This window comes from Harpia harpyja, unplaced genomic scaffold, assembly GCF_026419915.1.
Source record: "Harpia harpyja isolate bHarHar1 unplaced genomic scaffold, bHarHar1 primary haplotype scaffold_47a, whole genome shotgun sequence".
Lineage (NCBI taxonomy): Eukaryota > Metazoa > Chordata > Aves > Accipitriformes > Accipitridae > Harpia > Harpia harpyja.
Genome location: NW_026293404.1, coordinates 1,418,379 through 1,430,940, shown reverse-complemented (window position 1 = coordinate 1,430,940; position 12,562 = coordinate 1,418,379). Strand labels below are relative to the sequence as shown.

Here is a 12,562-nt window from a genome sequence, read left to right as displayed (position 1 = left end):
GCAGTGTCCGGCAGGACGGCGACGGGACAGGGCAAGAGCACGGGAGTGGCGAGGAGCCCCTGAGCACAGCCCCCGTCTTTCCCCGCCGCCCCCGGCAGCCCCGCGGCGCCGAGGCGTTCTGCCAAAGCTTCCCCCTTCCCCACCCCTATCCCTTTCCTCCGTCCTGCAGGATGGCGGAGAGACCCCCCAGCCGCCCCAGGCCAGCCTGGGAGGAGGACAGGGCAGCCTGGGAGGAGGACAGGGCTCCCTGGGAGAGCAGCTCTCCCCTAGAGCTCTACAGGGTGTCCACGGTCCAGCTGCTGCAGACTGGTGAGTGAGTGGCCTCTGGGCTGGGAGTAGGGATGGGGCCAGCGAGCGCACCCTGCTCAATGCCAGGCTCCCGTTTCCCCGGCATGCCGGCAGCGGGGGTCCAGCGGTCGGGGGGCACGGCAAAATGCTGGGTCAGCTCAGGGCTGGGAGCCGGCCCCAGCACAGCCACCCCCGGGGGGGAGAGAGCAGAAGGGACCCGGTTCCTTCTCCAGGGGACGGGCAGCGAGAGGCAGCTGGGCTGCCAGGAGGCAGCGATGCTGTGGGACGGGGACCTTGCCCGTCTGCAAGGGATTTCCTCAGCCCGATGAACTCGGGGCTTTTCCTGCCACGTCACGCCCCAACATCGCAGCCCTTTTGCTGGGCACCCTCAAGCCCAAACACCTCCAGGGAGACTGCGCCAGGGGAGCGGGCACGGGGCTGCACGGAGGGCAGAGCTCCTTCTTCTGCTCTCTCCTGCCTTGGAGCCCTCTCGACAGCCCTCCTTGCTCTGCTCCTTGACTAGATGGCAGCTGGCTATCTGCCTATGAAGAGGAAGAGGAAACCATGCACTGCATCCAGGCTTTCCTCCCGAGCACTGAAAAGGTAGCCGCAGTCATTTCCCTGCCAGCTCTGCCTGCGTCTCCTGATGGCCCCCCCAGCTCTGCTGCCTGCTGCCAGGCTGCTGGAGGGCTGCCGGCTGGGCAGAGCGACTCCCCGCCAGGTCCTCCACAAGGCACCGCACCCCCCTGTGCTCTGGTCGAGCTGGCCATGTGTCTCCCCCTCTCATGCTACCCCTTTGTCTCCCTGTCCCCCGGCTGCCAGGACGAGACCCAGAAGATGCATTTTCTCCAGAGCATCCGCACGATCTGCAGAGCCACCAGGCACCAGGGCTCGTCACAGGGCCTGGATGTCTTCTGCCACGGAGATGAGCTGGCAGGGAGTATCATGGTGAGGCGACACCCGGCGGGTTTGGCCGGGGGCAAGGCCCCCGGGCACCGGCACGCTGTGATGACAGCGCTAAAGTGGGGACGGGGGGTGGCGAGCATGCGTGGACACCGAGCTGCCCCTCGGGGGACATGGTTTCCACGGAGAAGCCCTGCCAGCAGAGACCCCAGCACCGGGGGAGGAAGGGGGGCATTCTGGGGGCCGGCACCGGGCTGGGGCCAGAGGGGCTCTGCCAGCCCTGCTGACCAGTGCCAGATCTGCTGGCACTGGGTGCTGGCGGCTGACAGGTCCCATCCTGGCTGCGCTCTGCAGGTGCTGCTGAAAGAGGAGCCCAGGGATCACCTGCGCACGGCAGTGCGGCAGCAAGCCATGCTTGCCATCTCTGCCTTGAGGTACTTGCCCAGCCCCTGCTTTGGCTGCCACCTCTCCGCAGCCAGCAGCCCTGGGCCTGGCTGGGGGGGGCAGCCCCCATCTGGGCAGAGTCAGACGGTGCCGTCTGCAGGAACTCTGCTCTCCCCTGCGCGGGGCTTGTCCGGAGGGCGGGAGGCATCAAGGACTGTCCTCTGGCCCAGGCCAGTGTCAGGGAGGGAGAAGGTGCCTCCAGGCAGGGCTCCCCCCACGGCCTCCGTCCTTCCCAGGGACCCCTTCCCCAAAGGCGCCTGGAGGCACCACTCCCGGCACCTGTGTCCGACAGGCCCCTCTCTCTGCAGCTCAATGGAGATGGTGCCGGAGCACCAAAAGATGCGCCTCTTAAACGCCTGCTTCAGCAGCGTCTTCTGCCTTCCTCCAAAAGAGGACATGCAGGGCTTGGACACTTCCCTCTACCACGAGGTAAGGGCTGGGTGAGCCCCAGGAGCTCTAGGGTCCCCTGGGGCCCCCGGTCGCCCTGTGCCGAGAGACAGCCGGACATGCAAGGCAAGGCAGGCTCTTGGCTTTGCTTTCCCACCCTTGCTCTTTGCCCCCTTCCCACGGGCCTGGCCACATCCAGTGCCTCAGGCTGCACTGCCCACAGCAGCTTGTCTGGCCTGAAGCCTCTCCCGGGCACCGTGAGGCAGCGCGGGCGTCCTCCCCTTGAACGGGGAGTTCGGATCTGTCTCCTGCAGGTAAGAGGGACCGCCAAAAGACTGCCCCCACCCTTTGTCCTCCTTGCAGACCCTGCACGCCATGGACTGCATGCTGCAGACGTTGGTACTCAGCTCTCCTGCCTCCAGACTCAGCCAGGAGCTGCAGACAATCTTGCAGGTCTGGCACGGGCAAAGCATGGGATTCGCAGGGGCTGTTCTCCACCCTGGGGGACAGAGCGTGTCCACTCTTGAGCGGACAGTCCTCACCCCAGTGCCACGCACAGACCACACTGCAGGGAGGGTGCCAACCTCCCGTGGGGGACCCAGGGGCTGCCCACTGTGCTCTTCCGGAGCCCACTGTCACCTGGCTACAGGCAAAGTCCCCTTCCCCTCCGCGGAGTCCTCTTGTGTCATGAAAATGAAATTAGTCCAGCCGGGAGTTCAGCAGTGCTGCTTCTGCTGGCACGGGCGTCAGCTCCCAGGGCACACCAGCAGCTTCTCTCCTCCCAGATGCTGCTGACCTTCACCAAGTCCCAGAGCGCGGCGGCGCGTGAGAGGGCCGTGAGGAGGATTGGGATGCTGATCTATTTGATGGCCAGATATTCCTCACTGGAGGTAAGGAGCCAGGCCCCCTCCGGCCAGGCCGTCTCCCCTTCCCTGCACGCCAGAGCAGCCTGCAGCTCGGGGGTGCCTGCGAGGCAAGTCGGGGCACAGGTCAGGGCACTCAGCAAGGCTCTGCCCTGAAGCAGGGCTCTCGGCCCCTCCTTTCCCCAGGCTCTTCAATCCCCAGTCCCTTCAATCCCCAGTCCCCTCTCTGCCAGGAGCCAGCTCTGCCCTCAGTCCTGCGCAGGACAGGACTGCCCCAGGAGCATGGCGGGAGCCCAGGCCTGGCAGCTCTCCCTGCGCAGGGATGCTGCCCAGCTCTAGCTGCTCTGGGAGCCGGGGCCGGCGGGGCCCTGCAAAGCGCTGACTCACCGGGCATCCAGCCCAGGGGGATTCTTGGCTTCACGGCTTTGGCCCGAGCTGCTGCCCCCCAGCCCTTCTGATGTTCTGCCTCCCTCGCCCAGGCCTGGCGCCCCTTTGGAAGAGAGGAGGACTGCCCTGCCTGCTACAGAGGCTTCCATATCCCCAAGCTGGGACAGCTGCTGGGACACCTCATCCTTCTCAGCTCTTGCAAGGACAAAGACACCAGCTGTGCCGCCTTGGATGCTCTTTACCTCCTCTTGATATTCCTCCTGCAGCAAAGATGTAAGAGAAGCTCTGGTGGGCTGCGTCCCTCCACACGCACACATCTTTTGCTATGTCTGCTTGTTTTCGTGAGCATTGCGATGGACTGTTCCGGTGCTTGGTGGAGGCTGTCCCTGAAAGTCGGCCAGCTTCCCTGACCTCCTTTGCCCTTCACAGCTGCTTTCTGTAGCATCCCAACTCTCATTTTGCTGCAGAAGCTGAATGCTCACCTGAAGTCCAGGATCTGTTCTCTGCTGCTCTCCTTCCTCACTCCTCCCAGGATCTCAACCCTGGCTGTTTCCTGGGCCCTGCAGCCGCAGCCACAGCCACCCTCGATGACCACATCCCACAACCACTTCTTCCCTATCAGTGAAGAGCAGATCCAGCTGGGCGTCACGCCAGCTGCTCCCTCCAGTGCCTGTAGCAAGAAGCCGCCCCTTCTCCTAGTCCTTCTCCATCATTCCTGAGCAATGTTCCCATCTTGTTCCCGTCGCCCGTCACCCTTTGCTTTACACCCCTGCCCACCACCTCCTCCCCGACCATGGGTCATAGCCTCCCTCCTCCGCTGTTCCCAGTCCAAAGCTCTTTTTGGCAAAGAGGTGGAGTCCTAACGACTCTGCAGTGTTTCTCCCCTGTTTAGGCAGTGCGTGGCCAGAGGATAGTCCACAGCACCAAAGCGTGTGGGGAGCTGCCGGCACCTCCTGTCTTTCTTTGCACAGCACCGGGGACTTGACCAAGGTAATGAGCTCTCCCCTTGCTGGGGCTCCTGTCCGTGGCATCGGCAGGGGAACTGTGCGAGCAAAGGGACCCAGAGTCAGCGGGGCTGGCATGGCCTCAGTGTCCCTGGTGAGAGGGTTCCTGCTGTCCCCAAGCAGGGACGATGTGAGGGCAGCACTCCAGTGTCCCAGCAGCAGCTCCGGCCCTCCTGGCCTCCAGCAAGCCCTGGTTCTCTCTAGGGCCAGCACACTGTGCCCACGACCGAACCCTCCTCCCTCACCCTGAGGGCCCTCTGTTCTCATCCTCCCCTGTGCAGTGACTGCAGCCCCTGCTGCCAGCTTTCCTGCAGGCACTGCTGACAGCGCTGCCGGGCCTCTCTTGCCAGAGCTGCTCTCATGGCTCAGCTAAGCATCACCACCAGGGCGTTCGGTGTGATACGTCTTCCCTCCCTTCCTTCCTCCCTCCCTCCCTCCCATAGGCGTTTGGAAAATACCTCAAACCTGGGGAGAAGACAGATGTCATCCTCACGGCCATCGAGGCCATGACAGACACCAGCACTTCTGACAAGGAGGGGGCCAGCAGCATGCTGGATGAAGCCATGAAAGACCCTGACTCCTGGCTGATGGACGTAAGCAGCCTGTGGCTGGATTTCCCTGCCCACGAGCCCTTTCAGGGTTGCTCGTTCTTTTCCTCCCTCCCTCCCTTCCCAAGCTGCAGCTCCCTTCCCAAGCTGCAGCTCCCTTAAGCCAGCAGAGAGGGATGGGAAGGGCAGCAGTTTCAGTGGCAGCAGCTGGGGAAATGGTTGCACTCCAGTGGCAGCACCATCCTCACCTGTGTCCCCTCCAGGTGCCAAAGATCATGGGCAGCATCCACAAAAACCTGGAGCACATCTGCACGGAGCCAGCCAGGCACAGCATAGACTCACTGGTTCTCCTGCTGACCAGCCAGTACCCCAGCGAAGTGGTCATAAGCCTGTTGAAGTACTCTAAACTAGATGACAGGTACCGGCCCCAACAGCCCTGAGGGCTTGTTCCACATGGGGAGAGGGGCCCGGAGACTCTGGCTGCCAGACCCACAGAAAACTGCAGGACATCCCCAAGGAGCAGGGCCCTCCATCCCACCACGCCCTCCGGCTCCGCTGGGTCGGCCAGGCCCGCAGCAGCCAAAGCTGGCCAAGCCAGCCCACAGCCCCGCCACCGGGCTCCCCCCTGCCCCACAGGGAACACCACCGCAGCCCTCTCCTGCCGGCACAGGCAGGGCCCCCAGGCACTCCAATCCACGGGGGCAGGCAGACCCAGGGTTGCAGGACCCGGCACGGTGGCCGAGGCAGCCCTGCTGACAGAGCGCTCTGGGTCTGCAGTGCTGCCCTGGCCGTGTGGAAGGTGTTGTTCTCCCTGCTCCAGCCTTTGGAGAAGGTCTTGAGGGAGCTGCACAGAGAATACTGGAAGCAGCGGATCCACATGCTGTTTGGCACCATGACAGAGGACAGCAGCATCCTCTGCCTGGCCGTGAGTGACCAGAGCAAACCTTGCTCACCTGCAGGGCTGTGCGTGCCTCTCAAGGGAAACAGGCACAGCCCTCTCCCCTCCCATCTGCCCCCAAACGCTGCTCAGTTGCTCCTCAGAGGCGTTCGAACAAGAGGCTGATGATGGTCAGAGGACAGGAGGAGCCAACAAAGACGCTGTGCGGTGTGCAGCGAGGCACAGGGCATGGGGGCGGCCAAGTGGCCCTCCGCAAGCAGAGCTGCCCCCAGGACGGGCTTTCTGGCCCCAGTGCCCTTGCCCTGAGCTGCCAGTGGGAACCAGGAGCCACACGGTGCGGGGAGCCCGCAGGCTCTGCCAGTCTCTCACTGCCGTCTCTGTTTCAGATAATCGCCGCCAGCAACCTTCCATCAGAGACCTTTGCTGCCGCGGCCCGTTTCTGGGAGTCTTTGAGGGATGAGAGCCTGGAGGTGATCTCGCTGGTGCTCCAAGGCCTCATCACGCTGTCGCAGAGCCCCGAGATGGTGAGTGGGGCATAGTCGAGTGGAGCCACATTGGCAGCCTGGAGGCTGGGGCAGTGGGTAACGCGGTGGCTTGGCCTTGGCTGGGAGTCAGGAGGTGGGGTGCCGGCTCCAAACGCCTTCCCTGCCATGACGTGGCCTGCTGGCTTCCTGGGGAGCTCTCTGGGCACAGAGGGTTGGCTACCAACTCATCTGCGCTTTGGGCTGGTCGGAAAAGGGCGCGGCTGAGCAGGGGACACGGAGTCTTTGCTCTCCTACCCTCCCTTTCCTCCCCTTGCTCTCCCCGCATCCCCATTAGTGTGCCCATGGCCACCGCCAGCCAGGAGGCTGCTGCAGCAATTCCCGTGCCTGCTGCCAGCAAGCTGGACGGGAGGCTGGTGCTCAGAGACTGGAGCATTTTTGCCAGGGTGGTCTTTCACCGCTTCGCAGAAAGGAAATGGTGTGTTTCATACAGGCAAGAAAAATGAAGGTCCTGCTGGAAGACATTCTGAAGACCCTGCAGTATGTCAGTGAAGATATCCAGATGAAGGCCCTGCTTGTCTTCAGAAACGTACTGGGTCATATGACGAGGGAGGAGGCCAGTCCCATCGCTCTGAAGCTGGCAGTGAAGCTCCTGCCGCTCTTCAGCAACGTAAGGCTGCTGCAGGAGCCTGAGCCACGGCGATGGGCACGCTGCAAGGAAAGCTGCCTGTCAGCCGAGCCCTGCGGTCGGCACTCAGGCAGGGCTGCTCCTCTCTGCACTCTCCCCTGGGCTCTGCAGCCCAGCATGGCTTCTCCCGGACAAGTTGATGCCTCCGGGCGACCTTGAGACCCTGGGCTGGGTCCCAGCCCGGCCCCTGGACAAAGCACCAGCAGGCCAAGAGCTGCTCTCAGAGCCCCGAGGGCTCCCCTGGCTGCGCTGCCAGGCAGGACCAGACGTTCTGCCCAGGCATTGTAGCAGGGGGGCCGAGGCTGAGCCGGCAGCGGGTGCCCCAGAGGCGTTGACGAGGGCCAGCCTGGTCTCCTCCTCAGCCCGTCCCCGGGGAGCTCTGTGCTGGCGTGGCTGGTGCGGCTGGCGGTGAATGCTGGGTGGCTAGGGGAGCACTCGGAGGCACAGGCACCGCCTGATGGAAACCTCTTGCGTGGCCTTTCACGGGCCCGGGGCCGTTCAGCCACTGCTGCAGATCTGGTCCACAGATCCCGTGTTCAGAACCCGACGCCGGAGCATCTCCCCTCACATCAGCCACGCTAAAGCCCTTGCTCACCGTGGGCAGGGAGCGGCTGTTGCTGAAGTTCTCCCGTCTTCCTCCCGAGCAGGCGTCCAGCCAGCTGCGAGAGTCCTCCCTCCGCCTCTTCGGAGACATCATGCAGATGGTGGTGTGGAGACACAGGAGACAAATGAGGAAGAACGTGCAGCGGGGCCTGCTCCCGCTGCTCTTTCACATGAGTGACCAGACCCAGAGCGTGGCCAAGGTACAGATTCAAACCCGACCAGGGACGCGAGGAAGGGTGTGCTGACACCACGGGGGCGATCTGGGCACGAGGGGCAAGGGCTGCTGACAGTCGGAGCCTAGGAATATGTGCCACCTCAGGGTCCCACCGCTTGAGTCACTGAGCACAGGGCAGAGCTCCCCTCCTTCCCTGCACCAGGCCCACCGCTGCCTTCCTCCTCCCCCCATGCAGCCCTCCTCCGGCACAGCTCTGAGGAAGGTCCCTGCAGCGTGAGCAGGGGCAGAGAAGCCGGCACGGACGTTTCCAACACCTGCCCCACCTGCTCCAGCAGGGCTCAGCAGCAGCCTGTGGCCACCGAGCACGCAAGTCCCTACAGGCGTCCCTGCAGGCGTCGGAGTCCAGGGCTTTGAGCCCCCGGGGCTGTGCCCAAGAGCCCCCCAGATGTTTGCGCCGGGCCATGTCCCAGCTTCCTGAGGGCAGGATCGCTGCAGGAACAAAACCCCGCTCACCGAGGTCCCCTTGCCCTCCAGTCTGCCCCCAGCCCTGGCAGCCGCTCAGCAGCTCTTGAGGATCTCTGTTCTGCTAGCTGGCAGCATGAGATACCTGAGGTGGTGGCTGCCCCGTGTCCCTGCCCCGGGAATTGAATCCAGTTCAGACTCGGGCCCCCGCCGCCTCTTCCCATAACGGGCTGGGAACGGTCCGGAGCCTTGCCAAGAAGCAGGGGACGCCAGGTCTCCTTCCTAGGGCTGTGGTGACATCTCCCAGCCTCTGCTGCACTGCAGGCCTCCAGGGAAGCCCTCCTATCTGCTGCGGAATTCCTGGAGCAGAAGCAGCTCAAGTACCTGACCCAGACGGAGCAGGCATGGAGGATTGGAGAGTGCTTGGTGAGGACAACCCCCAAGCCCCAGGCAGGGCCAGGCTGGATGAGGGCTGCCCCACGTGCCCGCGGGGTGGGCTGTGCAGCTGTGCCTCCCCTGCCCTGCTCCAGCCCGGAGCCGAGAGCCCAGAGCCTGGAGCTGCATCCTCCTTCCCTGCCCTCAAGGGCTCTTCTCCAGGACTCTCTGCCCTCCCCGCACACACCCCAGGGTGCTGAAGGTGACCCCGGCCCATCTGGGCCCGGGCAGCAGGATGGAGGGGTCTCAGTACCGCTGGGCCCCCTCTGCGTGCGGCTCTTTCTGGACCTCGGCCCCACAGGGCTCCCGGCTGGGTGACAGGAAAGGCCTGGCAGGGGAAGGGGGTGCTGGGAGGAGGGACTGCTCTGGCTGGCTGGGGAGGGTCTGTGCCAGCCCCGTGCCCTTGTGCTCTCTCCAGCTGGTGCAGGACAGGAACAGGGTGGAAGATTACCTGTGGCAGAGCCTGCTGTACCTGAAGGATGCTCAGGCCACCGTGCGAGAGGAGGCCGTCAGGTTCACCGGTAAGCCACAGCCCCTGCAATCCGTCTTCTGGCAGCCTGGCCCCGCTCCCAGCCACTGCACTGGCAGCAAGGAGCAGCCTGGGGCTGCCAGAGCCCCGGCTGCCCCGTGCAGGGCCTGGGCAGACAGGGGCTCTGCGCTTCCCTCCCACCCCTGCCCGTGCAAGTGAGCCTGCTGGCCGCCTTGCTCAGTCCCCCCCTGCCTCGGGTGCTGTCCTTCCCTGGGGTCACCCTGCTGAGGGGGAGGAGGCCGTGCAGCCGAGCCGGCAGGGCCGGGCTCTGTGCTGCTGGGAGAGTGCTGGGGAGCAAGAGGTCTGACGACGCTCTGTGCCTAGGGCTTGCCGCGCGGCACCTGAGGGACCAAAGTGCGGAGCGGCTGCGTGAAGTCTGTGATGGTGAGCGGGGGCAGTGCTTGTGGGGCTAGGAACAGACCTGGGACGGATGCGGCCATGCCTTGCCCTGCTCCAGGGAAACGCTTCGGGGCCAGGGGAACATCTCGGGGGCCAGGGACAGAGCCGGGTGGGGCTGGCGTGCTCCGGAGGGGATGCCCGGGGGTCTCTGGAGACACGGGGGTTTCATCTCTGCTCCGTTTCTTTCTATCGCAGCCCTCAAGCCCTTGCAGGAAGACATTGAGCCCTCCATCTGTTCGCTGGCAGCTCAGACCATGCTGATCGTGGGTTCTCCAGGGAAGCGGCCAGCATCAGGATGGACCAGGGCGCTGTGCTGCTGGCCCTGCAAAGCCAGGGAAAAGTGAAGGTCTCCTTGGGAAAATGGAAAATTAAAGCTGCATCAGCCAACCCAGTGCTGTGGTCTCCTTCCTGCGGGGAGGGGAGCGCCCCGAGCGGGCGGAGCAGGCAGCGCCGTTCCTGCCCTCTGCCGCTGCCTGCCGGACAGCTCATCCCTCAGCACACCTTGGCCACAGTCTTGTTTGACAAGTTCACCCCTCGGCCAGGCTCTCCCCGAGAAGTCGCTGTGTTTGTCCTCCCGCTGCAGAAATCTTTTCTTTAGGGGGGTGGAGGGCGAAGGGGAAATGGCAGCCCCCAGAAGAAGCAGGGCTGCCCGGAGAGCTGCCCAACGCCCTCCCTTTCCAGCAGCCCGTGGCAGCCCAGCACACGCTGACTCAGGGTGCCCTTGCAACAGAGCCCCAGCTGCCCCGCTGGACCACAAAAACCCGGAGGGGAGGAGGAGAGAAGCTTTAGGCAACCTGGCCCCTCCAGAGACAGCCCAGGGCAGGAAAAGGCACCCGCGCTCTGCCAAGCTGGCCAGTCTTCTCTCGGTCCCGGTCTTCAGAGGTGGCTCTGGGCACCTCCTGCGCGCTCTGGGCTGGCACAGCCTTGCCCGTGGGCCACGGGAAGCTTCCCTCTCCCTGAGCCCAGAGTCCTGCCCCACAGACGGCACCCTGGGGCAAAGGGCAGAGGAACCAAGAGGCTCCCCTCCTTCGCAGGGTCCCAAGCGTCAACTGTAGCATCTTGCCCATCCTTTGTAGTGCCCAGAGCCTCATGTTTCGGGCCAAAATCCTCAGTTTTAGGGTCTAAACCCGCCTTGGATGGCCCACAGCCTTTCCTCAGGGCCCGCAGTTCCATTTGAGGCTCCAAGCCCTCAAGGTGGAGCTCGTCGCCTGGCAACGTCCACCCAGCAGTCTGGGGGGAGTCAGTGGACCCGGGACAGCCAATCACGTTTGAGGAGGGTGGGGGGGCAGGTAGGCAAGGCACGTGATTGATCTGTAACCAACCAGTCAAGGTTCAGGGCCTGCAGGAAAGGTGGCAGGAGTGGAAAAAGCTGGGTACTGGGGGGCAGGGCATGCCGGCTCCACCAATCCTAGCTGGCAGTAGAGCAGCACAAAGATGATGGATAAGCGGTCTGACCCATCATTGGATGGGAGGAGCGAGGGAGAAATCCCAAGCAGCCAATCGGAGGAAACGTCACCTCAGGGGAGGGCGGGCAGCACACCTCGGCACACTGACAGCCCAGGCAGCCAATCACAGAGAGCATCACCTCAGGTGAACTGCGCCTGGGCAGCCCTGTGGCCCAATCCGAGGCAGCCCTCAGGGAAGGGCAGGCCCCAAACCGGGGCACAGTGACAGCCGAGGGGACCAATCCGAGGCAGCATCACCTCAAGAGAGGAGACTGACAGCCCTCCCCACCTGTGCTGGCCGATGGGAAAAGAATGCGAGCTACGCTGGGGACCAGACCCAGCTTCGACATGGCACCCGCGGGGCCTGCCCCGAGCCCAGCAGCCCCCAGCCCAGGCCCAGGGCCCCTATCGCCCCTGCCACCCCTGCCCCCTCTCTCCCTCCCCCCTTACGTAGCCTTTCATTCCAAGGGGGCTTTGGGCCCCCCAAATGAGGGCTCGGACCCTCCAGAGGCGGCTCGGGCGCGAAGGATGCCTGTCTGGATGCTAAAAAAAGAGGCTTTGGACCCTGAAATGAGACTGTGCAGACTAACAGTGAGCCTTTGGGCCTTGAAAAAGAGGGCTTTGGAGCCTAAAATGTGGCTTTGTAAGACAAGAGTAAGACTTTGGAAAGTAAAAAGGGCGCTCTGGACCCTAGAAATGTGGCTTTGGACTCTACAAATGAGGCTTTGGACCTTCCAAATCAGACTTTGGGGCACAAAAATGATGCTCTGGGCCCTTAAAATGCATCTTTGAACCTTAAAAGTGCAAGCCCTGGAACTTTGGACCCTCCAAATGAGGGCTTGGACACTCCAGATGTGGCTTGGACCCTAAAAATGCCTGTCTGGACGCTAAAAAATGGCATTGGACCCTGAAAATGCGACTGTTGAAAATAAAAATGAGCCTTTACACTCTAAAAATGAGGGGTTTGTTGCCTAAAATGAGGCTTTAGAAAGTAAAAATGAGGCTTTGGACCCCAGAAATGTGGCTCTGGACTCGACCAATGAGGCTTTGGACCTTCCAAATCAGACTTTGGGGCTTCAAAATGATGCTCTGGGCCCTGAAAATGCATCTTTGAACCTTAAAAGCGTGAACCCTGGAACTGTGGCCCCCCAAATAAGGGCTTGGACACTCCACATGTGGTTTGGACCCTAAAAATGCCTGTCTGGAATCGAAAACTGATGCTTTGGACCCTGAACATTAGACTCTGCAAACTACAACTAAGCCTTTGCACCCTGAAAACGAGGGGGTTGGAGCCTAAAATGAGCATTTGGAAGGCAAAATGAAGATTTTGGACCCTAGAAATGCAGCTTTGGACTCTACAAATGAGGCTTTGGACCTTCCAAATCAGACTTTGGGGCAGAAAAATGATGCTCTGGGCCCTGAAAATGCATCTTTGAACCTTAAAAGTGCAAACCCTGGAACTTTGGACCCTCCAAATGAGGGCTGGCTTGGACACTCCAGATGTGGCTTGGACCCTAAAAATGCCTGTCTGGACGCTAAAAAATGGCATTGGACCCTGAAAATGCGACTGTTGAAAATAAAAATGAGCCTTTACACTCTAAAAATGAGGGGTTTGTTGCCTA

General features: G+C 62.6%; 1 protein-coding gene across 1 annotated transcript; it reads left to right on the top strand.

Moving 5' to 3' along the window:
* The first annotated feature begins 1,056 nt into the window (after positions 1 to 1,056).
* Positions 1,057 to 9,839, top strand: LOC128138472 (maestro heat-like repeat family member 5). Its single transcript, XM_052779724.1, has 17 exons — positions 1,057 to 1,236; positions 1,546 to 1,625; positions 1,944 to 2,064; positions 2,386 to 2,475; positions 2,808 to 2,912; positions 3,365 to 3,545; positions 4,165 to 4,262; positions 4,720 to 4,869; positions 5,088 to 5,242; positions 5,602 to 5,749; positions 6,109 to 6,246; positions 6,698 to 6,874; positions 7,540 to 7,695; positions 8,457 to 8,558; positions 8,986 to 9,088; positions 9,421 to 9,480; positions 9,691 to 9,839. Exons 1-17 carry the CDS (start codon positions 1,057 to 1,059, stop codon positions 9,837 to 9,839), a joined length of 2,193 nt encoding a protein of 730 aa, XP_052635684.1.
* Positions 9,840 to 12,562: the final 2,723 nt, after the last annotated feature.